Source organism: Galleria mellonella, unplaced genomic scaffold, assembly GCF_026898425.1.
Source record: "Galleria mellonella isolate WM207_F2 unplaced genomic scaffold, CSIRO_AGI_GalMel_v1 utg63, whole genome shotgun sequence".
Lineage (NCBI taxonomy): Eukaryota > Metazoa > Arthropoda > Insecta > Lepidoptera > Pyralidae > Galleria > Galleria mellonella.
In genome coordinates, this window is record NW_026442130.1 from 12,768,679 (window position 1) to 12,790,903 (window position 22,225).

At 30.2% G+C, this 22,225-nt stretch overlaps 2 protein-coding genes across 3 annotated transcripts in view; both read right to left on the bottom strand.

Annotated features, from left to right (window-relative positions):
* The window catches only part of LOC113521877 (A disintegrin and metalloproteinase with thrombospondin motifs adt-1-like), a 63,006-nt gene extending 58,893 nt beyond the window's left edge, over nt 1-4,113 (bottom strand). The window contains exon 1 of the mRNA XM_052899944.1: nt 3,766-4,113. Within this exon, the coding sequence (XP_052755904.1) occupies nt 3,766-3,849 (84 nt within the window). The 5' untranslated portion in view covers nt 3,850-4,113. The remainder of the gene's footprint in view (nt 1-3,765) is intronic.
* Nucleotides 4,114-14,147: 10,034 nt separating this feature from the next.
* LOC113521879 (A disintegrin and metalloproteinase with thrombospondin motifs 17-like) lies at nt 14,148-21,460 on the bottom strand. 2 transcript variants are annotated; one of them, XM_052899987.1, is made up of 5 exons: nt 21,316-21,460; nt 17,357-17,783; nt 16,359-16,464; nt 15,422-15,559; nt 14,148-14,302 (listed from the first exon to the last, which is right to left on the bottom strand). In XM_052899987.1, exons 1-5 carry the CDS (start codon nt 21,373-21,375, stop codon nt 14,215-14,217), a joined length of 819 nt encoding a protein of 272 aa, XP_052755947.1. In that variant the 5' UTR covers nt 21,376-21,460; the 3' UTR covers nt 14,148-14,214. The 2 variants fall into 2 exon arrangements, with proteins under 2 accessions (XP_052755947.1, XP_052755948.1); XM_052899988.1 differs by lacking the exon at nt 21,316-21,460 and adding an exon at nt 18,145-18,335.
* Nucleotides 21,461-22,225: the final 765 nt, after the last annotated feature.

Below are 22,225 nucleotides of genomic sequence, written 5' to 3' on the forward strand. Positions count from 1 at the left end.
GTATCGCGGTTTGTTCTTTTATCACACCGTTTCATCTTTCTATTATTTTGATCCTTGTACAATAAAAACGTTATGTCTTATGTTTTATTTTTTTATACCCTAGAATGGCAAACAAGCTGACGACCCACCTGATGGAAAGTGGTAACCGTCGCCTATAGACATGAACAGTAGTATGGACATAACAGAGTATACTGTTATTATGCCGACCATGATACCCTTAATGCTTAGCTATTCTTGAGGACCACGGTGTTGCGCCTCTGTATCCTGTAATTTCATTGCCATATCCTATCCATCAAACAGAAACACAGCCATGCAAACACAACTTCTTCATAGCAGAAATACAAATGGAACAAACGTACCCAAGCAGATGATTTTTGTAGTCTTCCCTTGGTCCTCTGTTTGTACTAGGTGTTTTATGTATTATTATTTCAGCCGTTAACTGTCCACTGCTGAATATAAGACTTCCCCATAAGGGGAGTTTTGCTAGTAGTTGGCACGCTTGGCAGGCGGGTTGGCAAACGCAGTTAGGCTTTTACACATGTTAACCATAAGCTTTCTTAGTCGCCTCTTACGACACCCACGGGAAAGGAAGGGGTGGCCCATTCTATGCCAGCATGGCGAATATGTTATGTATGTTTTATGTATAATGTATATATATTTATAAAAAAAAAGTATTTAATGTATACTATATAAAAAAGTTTCGCATATTTTGAGACTAGATGGCGGTATAAAACGTTTTTAACGTAAATTGAAAACACGACCAATGCTAGAGACATAAATAGACATATTATGGTGAAAATGTAAAAGTATGGAGAGATCTGACATGACTTCGCAGTTATGTTATATCGATCACCATTAATATAATATTAGCTAGAAACGTATCCATGAATCATTAAGCAGTTTAATAATAATAATAAATGGCTATACCTACTTGTAATTACAATTACTGTTCGTGCGTTAATAAGGTGCAATAAATTCAATGTAAACTATATTATGTTATAATTTATTACACTGACTTCGATTCCAATAATGCCATTCTGAAAATATTATAGAAAAAATTCTAGATTTACAAAAATTACAATCTTAAGTAAACCTAATTAAAAATAAATTAGGTCAGTTATTGTAGGACAGGAAATGAGGGGAGATAAGTTATGTAGACCCCAAATTATAGACATATACATATATATATATATATATATATATATATATATATATATATATATATATATATATATATATATATATATATATATATATATATATATATATATATATATATATATATATATATATATATTATAGTATATAATATATGTATATATATTTCAATGTTTAATAATTTTTTACTTGGACAAGCAAGTGTAATAGTTCTTTACATTATGAGTTTAAAAAATATACAGGCAGTTACATTTTTTAATACTTATTTATAAAAAAATGTAGTTTTTAAATTTTTACATATTATATAACAAGTATAAAAAAAAATAACGTATAAAGGGAGAGTGTAGATCTATCAGATAAATAAAAATGTTATGAATAATAAGTAGATTGAATATACATATGTAATAATTAGTAACGATATTTCATGTAAAATCACATGGGAACTCTTGTTTTTATTATGTATGCAGCCGTTTGGAGGTTTTGTAAGAGATCATTATTTTCTCTCAAACTGCCAAACCAATTTGCATCCAATTTTTGTAGAGTCATAAAGAAAGCGTTGGTACAATTTCTAAAGTGTTATTGCAAGGCATTTATTAATTACTTGTTTAAATATCTCAGTAACAATATTTTATATGAAACTGCTTGGGAATCATTTCTCAGTATTTCAAGTACCAACAATAGGTAATTATCGTATAGTCATCATGTTAAGATAATTTTTTTATTTTCTCCAAAATTTCTGTATAATTACTTAGGTAATAGTGTACAAAATAGAAAAAAAAAAAATGTTGACTATTATCGTTATCATGATGGTAACATTTGACATGCCCAAATTTCGGGGTTACCCACAACAAAACAAGTCTGGTGGCACCTATTAAGAATAGAAGGGGGGAGAAGGGAACGCTAGTAATGGGGACTAGCAACTTTATTGCTAGCAATATACTCTATCAAGTTGACCTCCACACAGATCCCTCTGGAAATCATTATGATTAATTCTTGTGGAATTCGTCACGATGGGCTAATTGACCTGCTTTCATCCTCATCTATCATCTTTCATTGGTGCTCCAACTGCGTATGCTAATACCGCAAGTAGGGTTACTATTCCATTTTCACCCATTAACACCCCATAAGGGAAGGTTTGCCAGTAAGTTTTAAGCTCAGCAGAGGACAGTTAAGGGCTGATATGATGATGATGATGATGATTTTTATATAGGAATTTTCAAATATTACTTATTATAATTGGACCCTTTGAGGTTTTTTCACATGATTTCAATTTGATCCCAATTTATTTATTTTATTATTCAATTTGCTGGTAAATTACACTATTATTATAAAATTTTGTGAGGATAGATGTATGGATGGATGTTTGTTACCAATTCATACAAAAATTACTGAACGAATTTAAATGAAATAAACGAATAAAGCAAAACGCTGAGTTGTGGCCTTTTTGTATTACTGTGGCACACGCATGAAGAAAAAAAAATTTTTACTAATTTTATGCATTCTGATTTTGATTTAGTTTTTTTTTTTTTAATTTTTTGTACATGTATATTTTTTTTATCTTTTTTCACTTTGCATTTGTGTTTTTTGCTGTTTGTGTGCTATAAGTAATGCAAATAAATTATTTATCTATCTATCCATCTATCTAATAATACAGGGGTAGGTTATATTCCGAATTACAATATAGGGTACATTATATACTAATTCTAAGTTACAATAAAAGACAATAGCAACAATTTTATTTGGTATGTGGTAACACTATGATTTTATTTCGTGTTTACCATCACTTGAATTAGGGAATTGTGTTTTCTCAGAGGCTGTCAACACTCATTGTGCTAGACGAAATTGTAGTGAAAGTAATTATGAATTTAATTTTATTAATTATATGCCTTTATTACCGTTTACATCATGAAAACCGCGACTTTCACGGGCGTAATGGCCATTGTGTAATGGTGCAAGCAGATTGTAATCTCATAACTAAAAAAGTTTTTTTTAGAATTACGGTTAACTAGACCATAGTTGTGGTTATTTTAGTTTTTTTATGTCTCGTTGTGTGAAGTTATGATGAAATTTTTGTTTTTGTAATGTTTTTTTTTATGGATATGGTATGGATCGGGTCATAATTATATATTTATTTACTTATTGAACTTTTACTACTTTTACTTTGACCTATATTTAATTAAATTAGTAATTAAAAAAAATTATATACGTAGTTTTTTATTATAATTTAAAGGTACGTAATTCCGTGGGTGCTAGCAAAACTTTTTACCGACCTTAAAAGCCTCAAAGAAAATGTATTCCAGGGATGAGATTTTTTTTTGCTAAATGTATAAAAGAGTATTTATAGTTTTTGTTAGAAGTGTTATTTAATATGTAAGTTGATATTGAAAAGACTCATCTTCTCAATATCATATTTTTTAATATCATATTATCAATTAAAGTAATAATAATAACAATTTAAAATTAAAAACTTTAGGGGGGTAGAAAATAAACCATTGTATAAAATAGACGAAATATGATTATGAATCTCTTGTTTAAATAGATGAATTTATATTAAAAATTAAAATGCTTTATTAAGTTTTTTAATAATATTATGAATCTGAAACTTACATCATTTCCGAACAGTTCACTATTGACATCCAAGATCGAAGTTAGGATTGTTGCCAGAAGCACTTTCTGCCAATAAACCACCATTATTAAATTAAATGCACTATTTGTAATAGTAATTTAAACTGATAAATGTCACATTTTCTTTTATTAAATATAAAATAAAACGAAACTAAATTAATTGTGAATGATGTTGTTTATGTCATCTTATTGGCGCGCGTTTTTAATTTTCGAATTGTAGGCATATTATGTTGACGCCTACTTTTGTTACTTTTTTTCGCGCAAAGGAAAACTAGCGTACAGCCTCTTCTCGCGATTTGCTCGCAGGCGGCAGATCGCGGTGTTTCGCGGCCTGCGACTGTGCGGTTTTGTGCAACTGATATGGAACAAAACACGGTTAGAATGGATAGTGCCGTGATTCCATCGATGAATTTTGTCTATTGTATATATATAACAATAGTTTTTATTTCATTGAATACTTTGTCTGTCGACTAGGCGATTTTTTATGACCTAATAATTGTTGATAAAATATTTTTTACTGTTTTATATGCTTTATCTAAAATAATTATATTGTTTAATTAAATCATATATTTCCATAATTGTATTCTTATACTAATTAGAAACTTATATTACTGCCTAATTATTTCATGTATAAATTATCTATACATAAAAAGACTAATTGACTAATTTTAAATTCCTTTTCGTAAGCATCCAATAAGAATGGATTTGATAAGTATAGGAATTGGATAAAATAAAATAAAATTTTCGTGGAAAAAGCCGTGATAAGTAACTAGGTTAGTCGCAAACGTACCTAATTGAACTAAAACAATGATTATTAAATTTTTTTATATTAAATAATATTATGTTGAGAAATGTTACCTTCCGAGAGCTCGATTCAACGGGTTTCAAACCTACATACATGTCCCTCCTATATGGGTCGAGTGTATTTTAAGTACGCAACTGTCGAAAGGTAAAATTTTTCATTTTCTTATTTAACATTCCTGAATGCAAAGTCCATGCTTTTTAAAATATTTTTAACTACATGCTAGGTATTATTTTTAGTAATTTTCGTATTATATTCGTTATATACCTCTTATTCTATGCATTGTGAGACATCAAAATAACATCTTTAACATGGATCTCTATATTTGTGTATGTACTGACACCTACGAGCTTGTAGGTTAAGTATAATTAAAATAATAGTTATGGGTGATAATTACAACAATTGACCTCTGGAAAATTTAATTAGTTTTAGTAATTTAGCTGACTAAATTACATTCAATAGCTAAAAAAGGTTTGTAGTGGGTTTTAGTTTTTATGAATAAGAGGTTCGATTATATAGAGTATCAACAACACAGTATCAAAAATGTGTGGAGTATCAACAGCAAGTCAAAATTTAGTTGACTGATTTGACATTTGTTTGTTTGTTGTTAAAATTTTGAGACAGTTTTTATTATAAACAAAAGGCGCCATTTATTTATTGTTGCAAATAATTGAAATAAAAATTTCCCAGGGTTTTTAAATTTAAATTAGGAACGTACATATAGCTTACTATATAATATTAAAATTAATTAATATTAAATAATAAAATAAAATGTTGACATTTTTAATGATTTAATAACGAAAACATGTTTTATCTTTATACTTATTGTTAGATGTAAGTCAAAGAAGTCAGTAAAAATATGCTTATTGAAAAAATTTGGTATTGTTTTTGTTTTACAATTTAGTATTTTAATTTAATTTCTCCCATATATAGAATAATAAATGTACATTATGGCAATCCTATTCACGCACCATGGATATTAAATTTGACCTGCTTTAGTATGGAGACCCTGTCTAGGTATATAATCCAAGATTATTATTTTTTAAAATAATTACTATAATCGTAATTACATTAGTAAATTTAATAAGTGTATTGTGTGTGTTATGATATATAGGCTACTTTTTATCCTGGACAGAAACATATCACAGTCAAGTGGACGAAGTCGCGGGTAAAAACTAGTAACGTAAATAAATCTAAATATATAAAAATTAATGCCACTTTTCGTTGTAATTTTATAATTCAAGAACGGGCTCACCTATCCAAACAAAATGTTTTTAGGCTTTGTTCGGACTATTTAGTAGATGGTTTATGTGAAGTTTGCACAAAACCGATCGAGCGGTTCTTCATTTATCACATTTTTTGTAACAAATGAATTCAATAAATGGCGGATCATTTTGTTAATGGGGATTTTTGTGTCATGTTCAAACTTTTCTAAAATGGGGATTGTGCTGTCAAATTGAAACTTTTTTCAGTGTTGACAGTACAAGCATGTTGTTATGTCATTTATGCGGTCATTTAATTTTTTTTTTATTATTTTACTTTATACGTAGCAAAGCATGTACCGGGCCGCTAGTTATTTATACAAGAGTAGAAATTAAACCCTTCGTATAGTATCATAGCATATTTTGTAATGTTCACTATGCTGGTAATGTATATAGGCGATGGTTACCACTTTCAATCATGTAGGCTGTCAGCTTGTTTGCCATATTAAACAATATAACAAATTACTAATTAAATATTTATATATTACTAATTAATTATATTTCTTGCTTATATTAACTAACTACGATAAGTAGGCACATCACTACGGCTGCAATTCTCACGATCTATTTAATTTGCATTTGCATTTAAATACACTTTCATCTATAACTCTATAAATATGCATAGTAAGGATGTATCTAGTAGCTGGAAGAACTAGTAATCTATGTATGAAAGATATTAAGAGGTTGGAAATCGCAGTTTAAGGCTTTTTGTGATCTTTTAAGAGGGATGCTGCTGCCCATCCCTTAGCCTTAAACCTTCCCTAGTTACGGGAAAAAAGGGGTAACCCATTCTATGTCGAAACTATACAAATTTATTATTGACCCTCCATATTTTACCATAAATGGCGTGTAAATCTACTTTTAATATAGTAGTAAAATTCCATTAATATGTATAATGTATTATAAATTAATAATTGTGATGTTATGAATATATGTAGAAAAAAATTAAAAAAAAAAATATATATATATATATATATATATATATATATATATATATATATATATATATATATATATATATATATATATATATATATAATTTTTAAAATCATCTTATTTTATGCAATTTAGAATGGCAGACTAGTTGACAGTCTACCTGGTGGAAAGTGATAGCAATCGCCTATTGACATGAGCAGTATCATGGCCATAACAGAGTATACGAGTACTTTCGATATGTGTTCATCTGTAACATATTCCATTACATATTGTATATTTATTAGTGAATTCGAAATCATACTAGTGAAATTAAACATATTTGTTCCAAAGGAAAATTAAAGATATAACCAAAAATACGCATATACGTATACGTACGGGGCTATCATGGGCGAAACAGTATACTCTGTTAAGTCCATGGTACTGCTCATGTCTATAGGCGACGGTTACCACTTTCCATCACGCGGGCCATCAGCTTGTTTGCCATTCTAAGTTGTATAAAAAAAAAATATCTTTCATACTGACACGACTTACTGTCCAGTTATTATGAGAGATTTAATTTTTTTTTTGTTGTTATCAACCGACTTCAAACAGAAGAGATTTCTTAATTCGGTAATATTTTTTTTTAATGTTTGTTACCTCACAACTCTGTCAGCTGCAAAATGATTTGGAAAATGTTTTTTTTTTTATTTGAAAGGATTTTTATCAAAATTTAATTTAGCTTTTAACTCAAAATAACTGGTTTTGCCACAACAGAAGTAATTATTTTTGGAATATAATCTTATATTATTAGACATTTATCTCGTAGGAAATAATGCATTTTGAGATTCATTCAATCGTAAATTAATATTATATAAGAGGAAATATTAGATTTTAATATATTTGTAGTATTGAGCACGTTTGCTGTGTCTCATCTGCGGTATACGATTCGTGTGGTTGGTTCGGCCGCGGAAACTGCGGCTAGAATCAAACATTCAAAGTATAAGATTCTCGAACCAGCTTACATCTTCCTTTCCGGTGCTTTTGAGACTACGGGCGTGTGGGGAGCGGAAGCGAAATCCTTCATAAGAGAGTTGAGTCTGCACATTGCGGATAGGGGCCATGATCGCTGTTCTGGTTCGTCTCTGGATCAAAGGATATTTGTGGCAATCCAACGCGGAAATGCCGCAAGTGTCATGGGGACCTTCGGGTCGGGTACGGATCATGAATGGGACTGATCAAAAATTAATTTTTGTTTTTTTTTTTGTGATTCTGTGAAATATATTAGTTGTTTATTGTGATTAATTATTTAAAATATATAATATAATAAATGAATTCAAATAAATATTTGTAGTATTTATTGTATATTGTTATAAGTAGTTTTTGAGTATATTTAATATAAATAAACTCACAAACTACTTAACCAATTTAATTTTTTTTTTCACCCATAGAAAGCTACGTCAACGACAAACATATGTTGTATGTGTAAAAAAAAAACCGTGCTAGTGTCTTTGATATAAAAAAGCCATGGTGCCTTGTTTGTCTAAAATATAATATTTAAATTAGTCAAAGAATTAGAAAATTTTAACTGAAGCAGAGAAAATGTGCTCAGTGTATGCACTATGAATCAACAGTTCCGCTTCGATTATTGCCTCTCGTATGAGAATAGTAAAGATGTGGAGTAGACAGTTATGTTATCTTGTTATAATTGTTTTTATATCATTTACAGATACCATAGAAAATTGAGAAATTAATCCTTCTTTGCATGATCTTTTTTATTGGTGAAATCAAAGTCATATAATCAAAGTGATATAATTCATGTTTAAAAATAAAGGAAAAATGGTTTAAACAATAAATTTGACAGCTATGTTTTTTCTTTCTGCAATGGACATTAAAAAATTATCCAGACACAATCTACTTAAAGTGAACTTCGTCTTTTATATAAGTTTTGGGCATTCAATGTTATGATGGAAATTTCCACCAGTATGTAAAAAAGGGTTAACTATTTTACTTTGCAAAATCGTACGCGTAAATAAATATATAGTTTTAAATTTATAATAATGTTGGAAAGAAGAAAATTAAATAATAGTCGTACTAAAGAATAATATTATTAATTTTGGGAAAAATATTGTATTTGTATGTGATTGTAATACATCAGAATTACTGTTTTATGTACTCATATAATGTATGAGTTCTTTTTCTATATATTATATATATATATATATATATATATATATATATATATATATATATATATATATATATATATATATATATATATATATATATATTAATCTATTTTAATTTTCCTTATTTATATTACAAATGTGAAAGTGATTTTGTTGGTTTGTTACAGTATAGCGCCTTAACAGCTTACTTAATTTCTATAAAATTTGGTACAAACCTACTTTACGATATCGAGAATACTATAAGTCACTTTATATTCCGATCAGTAAATACATGCCGATCACACGGACGTAGTTGCGGGTAAAAACTAGTAAAAAATAAGAGTGTAATATAAGAGAGGTAATTGTAATTCATCATTACATTTATTAAATTATCAAAGGAACGGAACAATAAATAGTATAAAGAAAAAGAAGGAATACACAGAAGTCGTAACACAAACAGCGATCAAGTAACTGAGGGTAAATATTGGTAGGTGCTTGATTTGAAAAAAAAAACAACAAACAGCTGCTCCATAGTTTTCATATTCCCCGTTGACTAGTACAGATCGCATTCGATATGTGACACATGTCTGGCCCATTGTTGGGGCCTTTCTCTGCAGATGGCTGGCTGTATTGTTGGCGGGGTTTCGGAAAGTTTAAACATTAGAAAATGTGACATTAATTCAGTGTAATTTGCAGTGTTATCATCATATCAGCCGTCAATTGTCCACCGCTGAATATAGGGCGCCCCTTATTGGGAGCTGGGGGAGAGGTTTTTTTTTATACAACTTAGAATGGCAAACAAGCTGACGGCCCACCTGATGGAAAGTGGTAACCGTCGCCTATAGACATGAGCAGTACCATGGACATAACAGAGTATACTGTTTCGCCCATGATACCCCCCATGCGTTGCCATTCCTGAGGACTCAGGTGTTATTCCTCTGTACCCAGTAAATTCACGCCATATCGCACCCTTCAAACCGAAATACAGCCATGCAAACACAACTGCTTCACGGTTGAAACACGAATGGGACAGAATAAGAGCAATCGACTTTTGTACAAAGTCTCCCTCTGGTGAAAGGTTGCCAGTGGTTGCTATGTTGCTAGTAGAGTTTTTAGTAGAGGGACCTTTTCTGTTTTTTTTTTCCCGTAATTTTAATATCGTTTTTAGAAAACTTACCGAGTTTCGTCCAATTTGAAAATATATTACACTTTCAGGAATTAGAAGGGTAGGAAAAATGTTTCAGTTTCACTCGTGGAATATTTCTTAAAAAGCTGCCATTGATACTCTGTATAAAACAAATGCTGTGTAGTCTTGGCATAGAACAAACCACCGCTTCCTTTTTCGTGGGTGTCGTAAGAGGCGACTATGTTAATTATAACTTTCAAAACATCACCAAAAGCCTAACTGCAATTGCCAATCCGTCTGCTAAGCTTGGCAACTACTGGCAAAACTCGCTTATGGGAGAGCAATGTTCAGCAATGAGTTAATGAATTAATATTTATTTTAAGTTAGTTTTTGTTTAGGTAAGCGTAATTTCTTATTGATAAATGAAAAACTACATTTATAATAAGGGATAAGTCGACGGATGGGCAGCAGCGTCCTTGTTAGAACAACACCAAAGTTATACAGCGGTTGCCAATCCGCCTGCCAGGCATGGCAACTACTGGCAAAATTCCCCACGGAAGAGACCTATGTTCAGCGGTAGACAGTTAAGGTGGTTGAGCTGGGGTCATTTTCATACAAAATATTTTTGTAATACACGCTGTAAGTGTAACGGTATTTTAACCAATACCAAAAAATTTAAAAATGTGATATATCATCATCGCTACTTCGAATTATTTTTAATAGATGACGGTGTAGGTAATATAAAAATCAGGGGGTCATCTAAATAAAAATAAATAATATTGTACCCTTAGTTTACGTAGATCGAGTGTCTTCATACAAATGGTTCGAGAAAAGCGGCTCAACTTTTTCATACAGTTTTGCGTGATAAATAGTTATAAGTGATTCCTTTATAACTTCTATTTTTATTTTGTCTTATAATTTCTGCATCGTTTTTAAAGTGTAAACACTCATTTTATTTATTTAATAATACATCAAGATACATTGTATGCGTAAGTATATAGAAATATATAATAAAAATAAAAAAAAACGAGTCAGCAAATTGTACAATTAGCTGACAAAAAGTTGACCCGTTTTTGAGGCTCGATGCTCTATCTATATAATATAAGATTGTACCTAATTACAATTCTAAATAAAGTTAATGATAATCACATAAAATAATGACTCTTTTGACGAATTCTCTTAATGAATAATACAGTGCTTATATTGTTGGTCTGCCTTTGTGATAAAGTCGGACCGGACGTGTGCGTTAAACATTAAAATAAATGAAGTGCAATAAGAACAATGCAAATTAAAAACTTACCTACCGATATTTTATTATTAAACTACTTTATACAAGAAATTGATTGACTTAATTTTCGTACTAAATTAAATTAACGTACTAATTTATTTGCTCTGTGTTTACGAATGTACCTAAAAAAAAACAAAATGATATCTAGTTCTAGAATTCAACTTTTTTGTTTTATATGTATATATTTTTATTTAGCATTGATTCATGAAAAGTGCCAGTATCTAACTTTTTTTATATTTTTTTTTATATTTAATTTTGATACGCGCCAGTAACATATTCATAAATTTCTCTATTACAATTTTATTTGAAATTAAAATTGGGTAAGTAATTAATAGGAATACCAGTCCTCTAATAAATATGGATTCAGGTAATAAAGCAATTTATAATAACTATATAATATAATATAAAATAAAAGGTAAAAGGGTAAATAAAAATGTCTATGGTCTGATAATTTTGGCGACCCTTATGCCTTCTCTATGCTCCTTTAAGATTTGCTGTGCATGAAGCGTGTTAAACGACATGAGAGGCACATTTGACGCCTTGTAGGGTACCCAACCATGGCTGTATACCGTAAGCCTTTTGTCTCCGTTTTAATATCACGCACACTAATTGTACACAGGAATGCATTCATTAGCGCCAAATAACAGTACGGCTTTGTTTTCTGTAGGTCATTCGGTCACTGAAAAGACTGGCACTGGGATATAGTTCATAATATGTAGCTGTGAGGTCTATAAATTAACAAGTCTTCTATGTTAAAATATCAAGAAAGCATTATTTTATTTTTGTCAATAGCTACTTTTTATAAGGTGTAAGTTTTTATAAGTGTTTTCATGTATGTATTTATGTAAGGGGATAGATTAAGGAACTTTCTGTAGGAAAGCTGTTTGTTTCTTTGTTATTTTAAAGAGATAATAAAAAAAGAATTGGCTGTGTTAAGTAAATATTTTGCCTTTTCTCTTTCCCGCCAATACCAGAAAAATGTAAATTCACATCACTTTGAACAAAAACTGTTTGTATGAAATCTATGCAACCATTTCATTTAATTTGAAGTTTTATGTTGTAAATTACTCGAGATTATTTTGGTACCTGTCGATATTGATTTTTTGGATAGAGGCATATTATAAAATTTACACAACAATATAAATGTTCATATATATTATGGTGTTATATAATTGCATAGATTAATTTCTTAGTTTGGTCAATATAAATGAAGTGCCGACTTTTATAAAACGAATTGATATAATTCGTTTAGTTGCTCTATTTAAAATATAGATGTAAACATAACTTTAACTATCGTAATGTAATATATGCGTAGAAGTATTATATTATCTATGGTATAAGTACATTTTTCTTTACTTTTTATGTAGTAAATTGTAGTCACATGATATAGAAAAAAACATCCGCAGACTAATATATCGAAATGAATCCTGTTGTAATTGTAAAATAAAATAGAAGCAACGAACTGCAGACGCATGATAAGCGATGCTCCAAATGAAATGGCAAGTAATCACGCAATAGTTAAATTTCACTGGCAACCCCCAGACAAGACTTTCATTTGAAACCGAGAAACTTCCTATAACATACGAATACAAATACGGAGTTTAGTACGAGATAGACAGACGGACGCGCTTGGAATTACATATTAGGTATATTGTTTGGTATTTCACATTATTATACGCGGATACGGTGAAAGTGAATAGGGCGTATCGCTCTAATTGTTTATACTTTCATTAAAGTTTGTATTAGGAACGAAAAATCATTTTATGTCTTTAATGAATTTATTAACATCTTTATTAATATTATTAATGTAAAAGGGAGTTTGTTTGATATCTTTTGACGTCTAATTGTTACGAAATACATACAGTACACTACCAGAAGGAGACTTTGTACAAAAGTCGATTGCTTGGATACCTCTGTCTCATTCGTGTTTCTACCGTGAAGCAGTTGTGTTCGCATGACTGTGTTTCGGTTTGAAGGGTGGGATATGGCGTGAATTTACAGGGTCCGGAGGAATAACACCCGAGTTCTCAGGAATGGCAACGCAATTGGGGTATCATGGGCGAAACAGTATACTCTGTTATGTCCATGGTACTGCTCATGTCTATAGGCGACGGTTACCACTTTCTATCAGGTAGGCCGTCAGCTTGTTTGCTATTCTAAGTTGCATAAAAAAAAAAAACAAAAAATGCTGTTCCTCATATACAATACATGCATTATCAAAATATACTCAAAATTGCCAAAAAATATTATGTGAATAGGGAAAAAATATATAGCAATCATTACATTAACCTCCTGCTTTATCTGGTTTCTAGTTTATTATTTATACATACACGTTAATAGCGAAAACTAATCATTATTATATGTTAAAATTTTCTAATTGATTTTGTAGCAATTGTAGGATAAATATTGCAAAATCGTAAAGTGACATATTTGCTGATAAAAAACTATCAGGCTCTGATCAACTTTTTGGCGCGTTAAGACCTCGATTACCCATGTGTATTAGTCAAATAATAATATATATGTATGTATATGTATTTTTTCAGACCTTATTCAATTCAGAATAATGGTCTGTAACAGCAAATTCAGACCTTTATAATAAACTGAAGATCAGTGTAAATTCTTACTGGAATTTTCAATTTTTTTTTCCTGTATTTGTATGTATTTAAAATTATGTAATCTATGATATTATGTCATAATATAAAGAATAATATTTTATATTAAAATACTATGAAATACCAAAAATAATCATATTAATATGATACTACCGCGACATATAGTTTTTTTTAAGTTTAAATAAAAATGCATATTAGTAAAGGATATGTATATAATATATAATTAAATAAATCTTAACTTGTTTAGTCAATAATTATTATCTAATATTCTAAATTAGATTTATATTTAGATATATGTGCTTGCAATCGTAGCTCGTAATCTGGCCGCAGACACCATGACTTCTTGCTTCTGAAATATAATGAAAACTAGTATAAATTAAAATTTTAAATGCATTTATAACCACGCACACTACAAGCAAATAACACGCACAACCACGCTTTGGAATTAATTTCTGGTAGCAGTATTTCCGAACTGATAACACATCGAATAGACAAATTGAGAATAGACTAATATTGTTTGTCTTTAATATCATTTGTCTATAGTCTTACTGAATGTCACACATGACCATAATAGATTCATTTATTACAATATAAGTTATGGTCGCATTTCAACCATTGGGCGACCACTAGTTGTGATAAAAATGAACCGTGACAAAAAACTATTGTTACAATTATGACGTCATGATATCTTGAGAAATTCACTTGTTGATTATTATTTGTCGGGCATCGAACCCGGGCTGCATGTTACATATGGCGGATCTTCAATTATTCGGTTCGCAGACACCAGCTGTTACTAATTATAAACTGCATTATACTATACAGCAACAAATCTATCTAACATAGGTTATATTTTATATAGAAGCTATAGTACAATTTTAGATATAGTATATTTAAATAAATACACATAATGGCAACATAGATTTAAAAGAGTAACTGTCGAGTTTCTTGCAGGCTCTTCTCAATAGATAACAACTTTCCGAACCTCTAGATTAAAAAAAAAAAGACAATAAAAGTGCTTGTAAACAAGTCTATTTTGAATAAAGATGATTTGAGTTCACAGGAGAAAACTTCCTTTGAAATTACTCTATACGTGATCATTTAGGTTCAAGCGTGTGAGGATGAATTCTCTGTCGATGGCGAACGGTTCGATGAGAAAAGGTGTGGTCACCATCATCATCATATCAGCATTTAACTGTCCAATGCTGAACATAGGCCTCCATTTTGGGGGTTTTTCTAGTAGTTGCAACGCTTTTAAGATGTTTGAAGAGGGACGCTGCTGCCTATCCCTGTCCCTCTTAGTCGCCTTTTACGACACCTACGGGAAAGGAAGAGGTGACCCATTCTACGCCGGGACGACACGGCGAGTGATGTGTGTATTGTCGTTTAAATGGGTAACTTTTCTGCAATCGTTCAACTTGTTTTCGTGTTGTATTTTGTATTCGAACATATTCGTAAAAGTAATATTTACACGAGAAACATATCCAGGTCTCTCCTGCTGCATGTAGACCAGGTCTGCGGATGATTATGTGGATTGTATTTAGGCGTCATAATGTGCTTGGTGCTTCTGCAATCATTATAGTCTTGACCGTCGTGTGTTATTCCCAGGCTGGAAATAAGATAATCAATGATATAGAAAATTTAGATCGCATTAGTTGTAGAAAAGGAAATTAACATGGGTTTTAAAGATCTATTAATACCTTATCTTACTAATATATTTGTTCAAAATGAACCTTCTTATATAAATCTATAGATGTAGTTTCTTTTATAAAAAACTACATCTATCAATATATCTAAAAGGGGGGAAAGGGATTGTTAGCAATGGAGTTTGACAGCCCCATTGCTAGCAATATGTCCTATTAGGTCGACCTCCACATGGTTCCCCCTGGAAACCGTCGTGAACAATTCTTGTTGAATTCGTCACGATGGGCTAACTGACCTGCTTCATCCTCACCTATCATCCTTCACTGGTGCCCCGCCGGTGTATACCGATAGCACGGGTGGGGTTACCATCCCATTGTCACCAATTAAAAAAAACTATATATATATATATATATATATATATATATATATCTAAAAAGGTACATTTTGAACATGTTCCACGTAAGTTGTTTTACCAGAGGGAGACTTTGTACAAAAGTCGTTTGCCCATGTACCACTACTATACTGTTTCGCCCATGATACCCCCCCCCCCATATGTTGCCATTCCTGAGGACTCAGGTGTTGTTCCTCTGTATCTTGTAAATTCACGCCATATCCCACCATTCAAATAGAAACACAGTCATGCAAACACAACTGCTTCACAGTAGAAACACGAATGGAACAGAGGTGCCCAAGCAAATGACTTTTGTACAAAGTCTCCCTCTGGTAATAATATAATATTTGAATTAAAAATTTATATTTTTTACCTGTGTCCAATCTCGTGAGCTAGTAAATAGCTCAGATTCTTTGGTTTCCATTCAAGAAGTGTACAACTGTTGAATATACTGCATACACTTCTCATGTAGCTGCGACCTGCGTTATTAAGAAATTACGAGAATTATATATATATATATATATATATATATATATATATATATACATATATTTGCTGTGTGGTCCCGGCATAGAATAGGCCACCCCTTCCTTTCCCGTGGATGTCGTAAGAGACGACTACAAGAACTTAAAGGGCAAGGAATGGACGGTAACGCATATATGTAAATAATTGAATTTGGTACAACTCTGCTGGGTGGTAGGATATGTTGATAATAACATATATTTATATATTGTCAATAGCTGTAATCCGAGGTTTTATCTGTGAATTTTGCTGGTTATAAATTTATCTTATGCATTAATTTAGGACGTGATCCGTTTTTGTACTAACGTCATCCAAATCCGTTCAGTTGTTTAAACATTATATAGCGACACATACATATGGAATATACATATAAAAACTGGATGCATCCGTAACGTCGTTTTCGTAATTTTTCACTGGAGTGTAATATTTTATTATAGGAAAAGCTATCTATTTATTTATTTTATTTATTCTTTATATGTATACAATAAAATTTTGTACAAGTGGCGAGCTTAATGTCATATGGCATTCTCTACTAGTTAAGTCTAGCGTGAATTTACTGGGTACGTAGGAATAACACCTCAGTCCTCAGGAATGGCAATGCATGGGGGGGTATCATGAGCGAAACAGTATACTCTGTTATGTCCATGGTACTGCTCATCTCTATAGGCGACGGTTACCACTTTCCATCAGGTGGGCCGTCAGCTTGTTTACCATTCGAAATTGTTTAAAAAAAAACAAAAACTGAAAAATATGTGACATAATTATAGTAACATACTGACTATATGACAAAGATATACTACATTAAGCATAAAAATATAAAATTTCGGTATAACATAGATTACCACCTACCTGTACTGCTTCTTATGATTCTTTTATTATAAATATAGTAAACATCAATTCCAGTCAACAAGACAGAGTAGTACCATTTCTTTTTCATCATCTTCACCTCCCCTTGCCAACTGCAGTAACTCTCCAAATATTTCGACACGTTCTCGTCCATCGTGAACTTCTTCATGTTATTTCTTAGAAACTTTGTATCTATCAGTTTAAATTTTATTTCTTGGTTCAAATTAGAATGTTTGAATAGTTTCTCCACGTCTTTTAATAAATTTTTTGATATATTCCTCATGTTGTGTCTTCTTTTTGTCTTGTATTGTTTTGCCAACATTTTCGTAAGTACGCTGTCTATATGTATCATTATTGGAATAGTTATGTTTTGGGTTTGTTTTGTAAAATATTCTATGGATGTCTCTTTCGGAGATTTCTTGACGATTTTCTGTAAAAAAGTAAGACCATGTTCAATACACTCTGATTTTCTAGTTAAAAAAGTCACAAATTAATAAAATAATAATTTACTCGAAAGTTATTACTAAATTATTTTTTTTAAATTGATACTTATTATATTTTAAATTCATAAAAATGAGGGCAATAGATTTATTCCTTTATACATTGGATTCTAATCATCACATCAGTCGTTAATTGTCCATCGCTGAATTTAGGTCTCCTCAGTAGTTGCTACACTTGGCAAACGGGTTGGCAACCGCAGTTAGGTTATGGTGATGTTTTAAGAGGGACGCTGCTGCCCTTCCCTCAACAACCAAGGGTATATTCTAATATGTTGACAAAATATTACCTACATTTGGTTGACCAAATTTAAATCCACAGTCATAAGGGATGTTACGTTCACCACAACAGCAATCGATGAATGCATCTGACTACCCCATTGGAGATTAAAGTCGTGAGCATATTCATGTTATACTTTGTAAACTGACTTCTTTTATATTGTATATTAATGGACATAATTTATAAAAAATATGAACAAAATAACGGAATTAACGTTAGTATTCTAAATATAAATACATTATCTATGACGCATGCTGATTTTTGTCGAGTAAATGCCACCAGAGCGATTATTAGGGTTCAAATATTAAATAATCAGAACTATGTCTTACAAAACTGCATATAAAGAGGGAGACTCAATCTCTGTTTCTTGTTTTTTTTTATTTAAGCGACTTTTAAAAGAAAAAGATTCTCATTTCGTGTAGTGTATATTTTTTTTTTTATTTTACTACTGAACGACTGGGCTGTTATAATTTAGCCTTAGATTATGTAGTTTTTGATAGTGTTCAAAACAGGTCAATATTTTGTCAACCAAAGTGACGTTTTGGTGATAAGACTTTATAACTTTTTTTTAAACAATACTAAGTGCCCTTTTTCCAGTTATGCTCTTGTAACTCCAAATCAAATTATCTAATTGAATAAAACCAAATTATGGTAATTTTTAAAAATTTTAATAGGCGACCTCTTTTTTTTTAATAATGTAATATAAAATAGAATATACTTCCACTTTTTATGATTTTTTAACATTAAATTTATTCTCAAGTCAATGGCAATCAGTGGTAACAAGCATCATTACGAATCATTATGCTCTGTTTATTTTGTTCTTTCATATGTTTTTATAAGTTATTTGTATTGTTTTTATTTTTTAATTTAACCTTACAATAAAATATGTAATAAATACATTCTGGTATTTCTATTTATATATATATATATAAATATAGATAAAGATATAAATTTCTATTTATATATAAATATAGATAAAGAATTTAAATAGACACACCAACAGTATATACATGGGGGGAAGGGATTGTTAGTAATGGGGAGGTTAATCCTCACTACTAACAATATACCCTACCAGGCCGACCTCCACGCGGTTCCCCCTGGAAACCATCGTGACTAATTTATCGTTGAATTCGTTACATTACGTTCGTTCATCTTCACCAATCATGATTGAGGGCCAGTGTATACCGATAGCACAAGCGAGGCCATCATTCCATTATCATTGATTAAAAAAAAACCATTATAGATAAACTAAGTAACATTTCTTGTGTTATGAACAGTACAGTCTATCGACGATTTTGGTCATGCTTCTAAGTGACGTTTAATTAGTACTTGCCTTCAGGTAGGATCTCAGATTAAACTACTAACGACGATAATAAAATCTAAGAAAAAAATTCAATAATATCCCGTTACGGAACCATCGCTGTACAAATATGACTCACGCTTGAACAGTTTCAATTAACTGTGTTGCATTGTCTCGATTCGAGACAGGGTCAACTCACTAGTGACCAATTTCTATATTCAGTCACTGATTTTAAGAATCGCTTGAGACTTTATGAATAAATTTGTCGTTTATGATATACCTATATAAGTTTATAGTTGTTAATGATATTTCTTTACCGGAACAAATATATATATATATATATATATATATATATATATATATATATATATATATATATATATATATATATATATATATATTTTAATGTCGATTGAAAACTTTGAAGCGGTCACTTAACAGTCACCTGTTAAGAAAATTTCAAAAAAATATGTAATATAAAAGTTATATTTGATCTGTATATATTCTAACAAATAGTGGAGGAATATACATACTTTTGTAATGATATAAACATGATTTAGAATCACTTTTCACTGACTACTTAATTGATGGTTGTTTCTATTCTGTGAAAGACTTTTTGAATAGATGTAATTTGTGATACTTGACATTGTAAAAGCTTATTAGTGATTGTAATTTGAAGTAATTGGTTTTGTTGATGTTAATTTAACTTATTTTGGATACTATAAAAAAAAAAAAACATTTACACACCGAAATGGTAAATATTGCTGAACAATTACTTAACAATAACTTAAGATCTGTTACTGGCAATCACCAATATTTTGTAAATAAATGATTATTATTATTATTATTATGTCCATCAGGTGGGACGTCAGCTTGTTTGCCATTCTGTATTGTATAAAAAAAGAAATAAAAGAAAAAACTCAAGAGTTAACGAGCAATTTTATTTACCAATATCTAAAAGTAAATAGTTCTCAGTTTACTTGATATTTTTTGTATATATGTTACACGCTTTCTATGAAAATTTTAAATAGATTTTAATGATTGTTACGGTAATCAATAGGATTTATTCCCTGAAATGGATGTTTTTTTTTTTTTTTTGTTTAGTACTATTTATTATTTTACAATATTTATTCTTTATTGATCACATCACAAAAAATATTTGGTACAAAAGTCGGTCTTAATGCTTATATAGCATTCTCTGCCAGTGAACCTCAAAACAGAAATGTACTTTTACGGTAAAAAAGAAATGAAGAAGTTTTATAGATCAATACTTACAGATGTATCTATGAGTATATTAATTCACGAATTATCACTACATAGTATAAAACAAAGTCGCTGTCGCTGTCTGTCCGTCCCTATGTATGCTTAAATCTTCAAAACTACGCAACGGATTTTGAATTTTTTTTTTTTAAATAGATAAAATGATTTAAGAGGAAAGTTTATATGTTATAATACATGTATAATATTATAGAGAAACACTGATATGATTTAGAGGTTTCTAATGTGACGTAATGTAATGTGTACCCGCGCGAAGCCGGGGCGGGTCGCTAGTATAATATATACAATGGAGAACTATTGCACGTGATGATCATATAAACTTTTTGCAATCGACAGGATTTGGTCGTATTTTGGTTTCATTCGAACTTTATTACGATTACAGTCACCATTTTTTATAGATCGAAATATTATTTATAATTTATATTTAATTATTTTCATTCATTTATTATTCATTTACTAAGTGCTTTAAATTTACATAACTGTCAATTAATTAACTATATCATACAAAAAGTTTCTATTAACTTAATTCACTTCAAAATGGTAAATTTGGAAATAAATAATTACTTAAATTATTTATACATAACATATATATTTTTAAGTTACTTACATAAAATTTTGCATTTTTGAAAATAAGCACAAAACACAATAACACTAAGAACAATCTCATCTCAACTGACGTACACTCACAGTGCTTAAATCAAACTAAGTTCTGAGCTAGGTCTGAACTGTAGAACGGTTAAACACTAAGCATTTCACGTAGCGTCGCTTGCGTATACGCAACATGATTTAACTTGTACATCAATAATCGATAAAATATGATAAAATTCAAAGACAATTTTACACATCATCTGTGGATGATCAACATCGTTAACAAATTTAAGAATGGAAGAATGTTCGTCTCTATTAGAACAAATTGTTAATATTAAATACAGTTTCAGTGATAAATCACACTTATCACATTTAAGAAGGTTCTGGAATCGTAAATTTGGCAAGCATTTGAGAATTCCCATGAAAATGGAAGTCTGCTATTAAAAAATAGCTGTTAGCTAATATTAGAAAATATTAGCTACATTACATATCGAACTCTGGTATTATGGACAGATAATTAACTTGTCCATAATATTGCATAAATTTAAATGAGTATTTTAATAAATAAATTAATAACCCACCAAAAATTTCAGATACATTTTCATTAGATAAAGCTAAGAATCATTTCGGCTAAACTAGTCTCCAAATAAAAAAAAAAAGCATTGAATTAATCTGTACATTTAGTAGCTTTAGAAAAACAGCGCCTTAGTATATGTGGAGTGTACATATACACACACGTAGAAATATACACACACAAACATATATATAAAGCCTTATATATGTGTCTTAACTAGTTTTTAAAAATTATGTCATTTCTGCATTATTTTTTAAACGAATTTGTAAAGTTTGAGGTCTGGTTTTTTTTCGAATTTAATTGAGTATTCCGCAAATAAAAATGACTTCAATTGTGGCAAGATTTTTGTATTGGA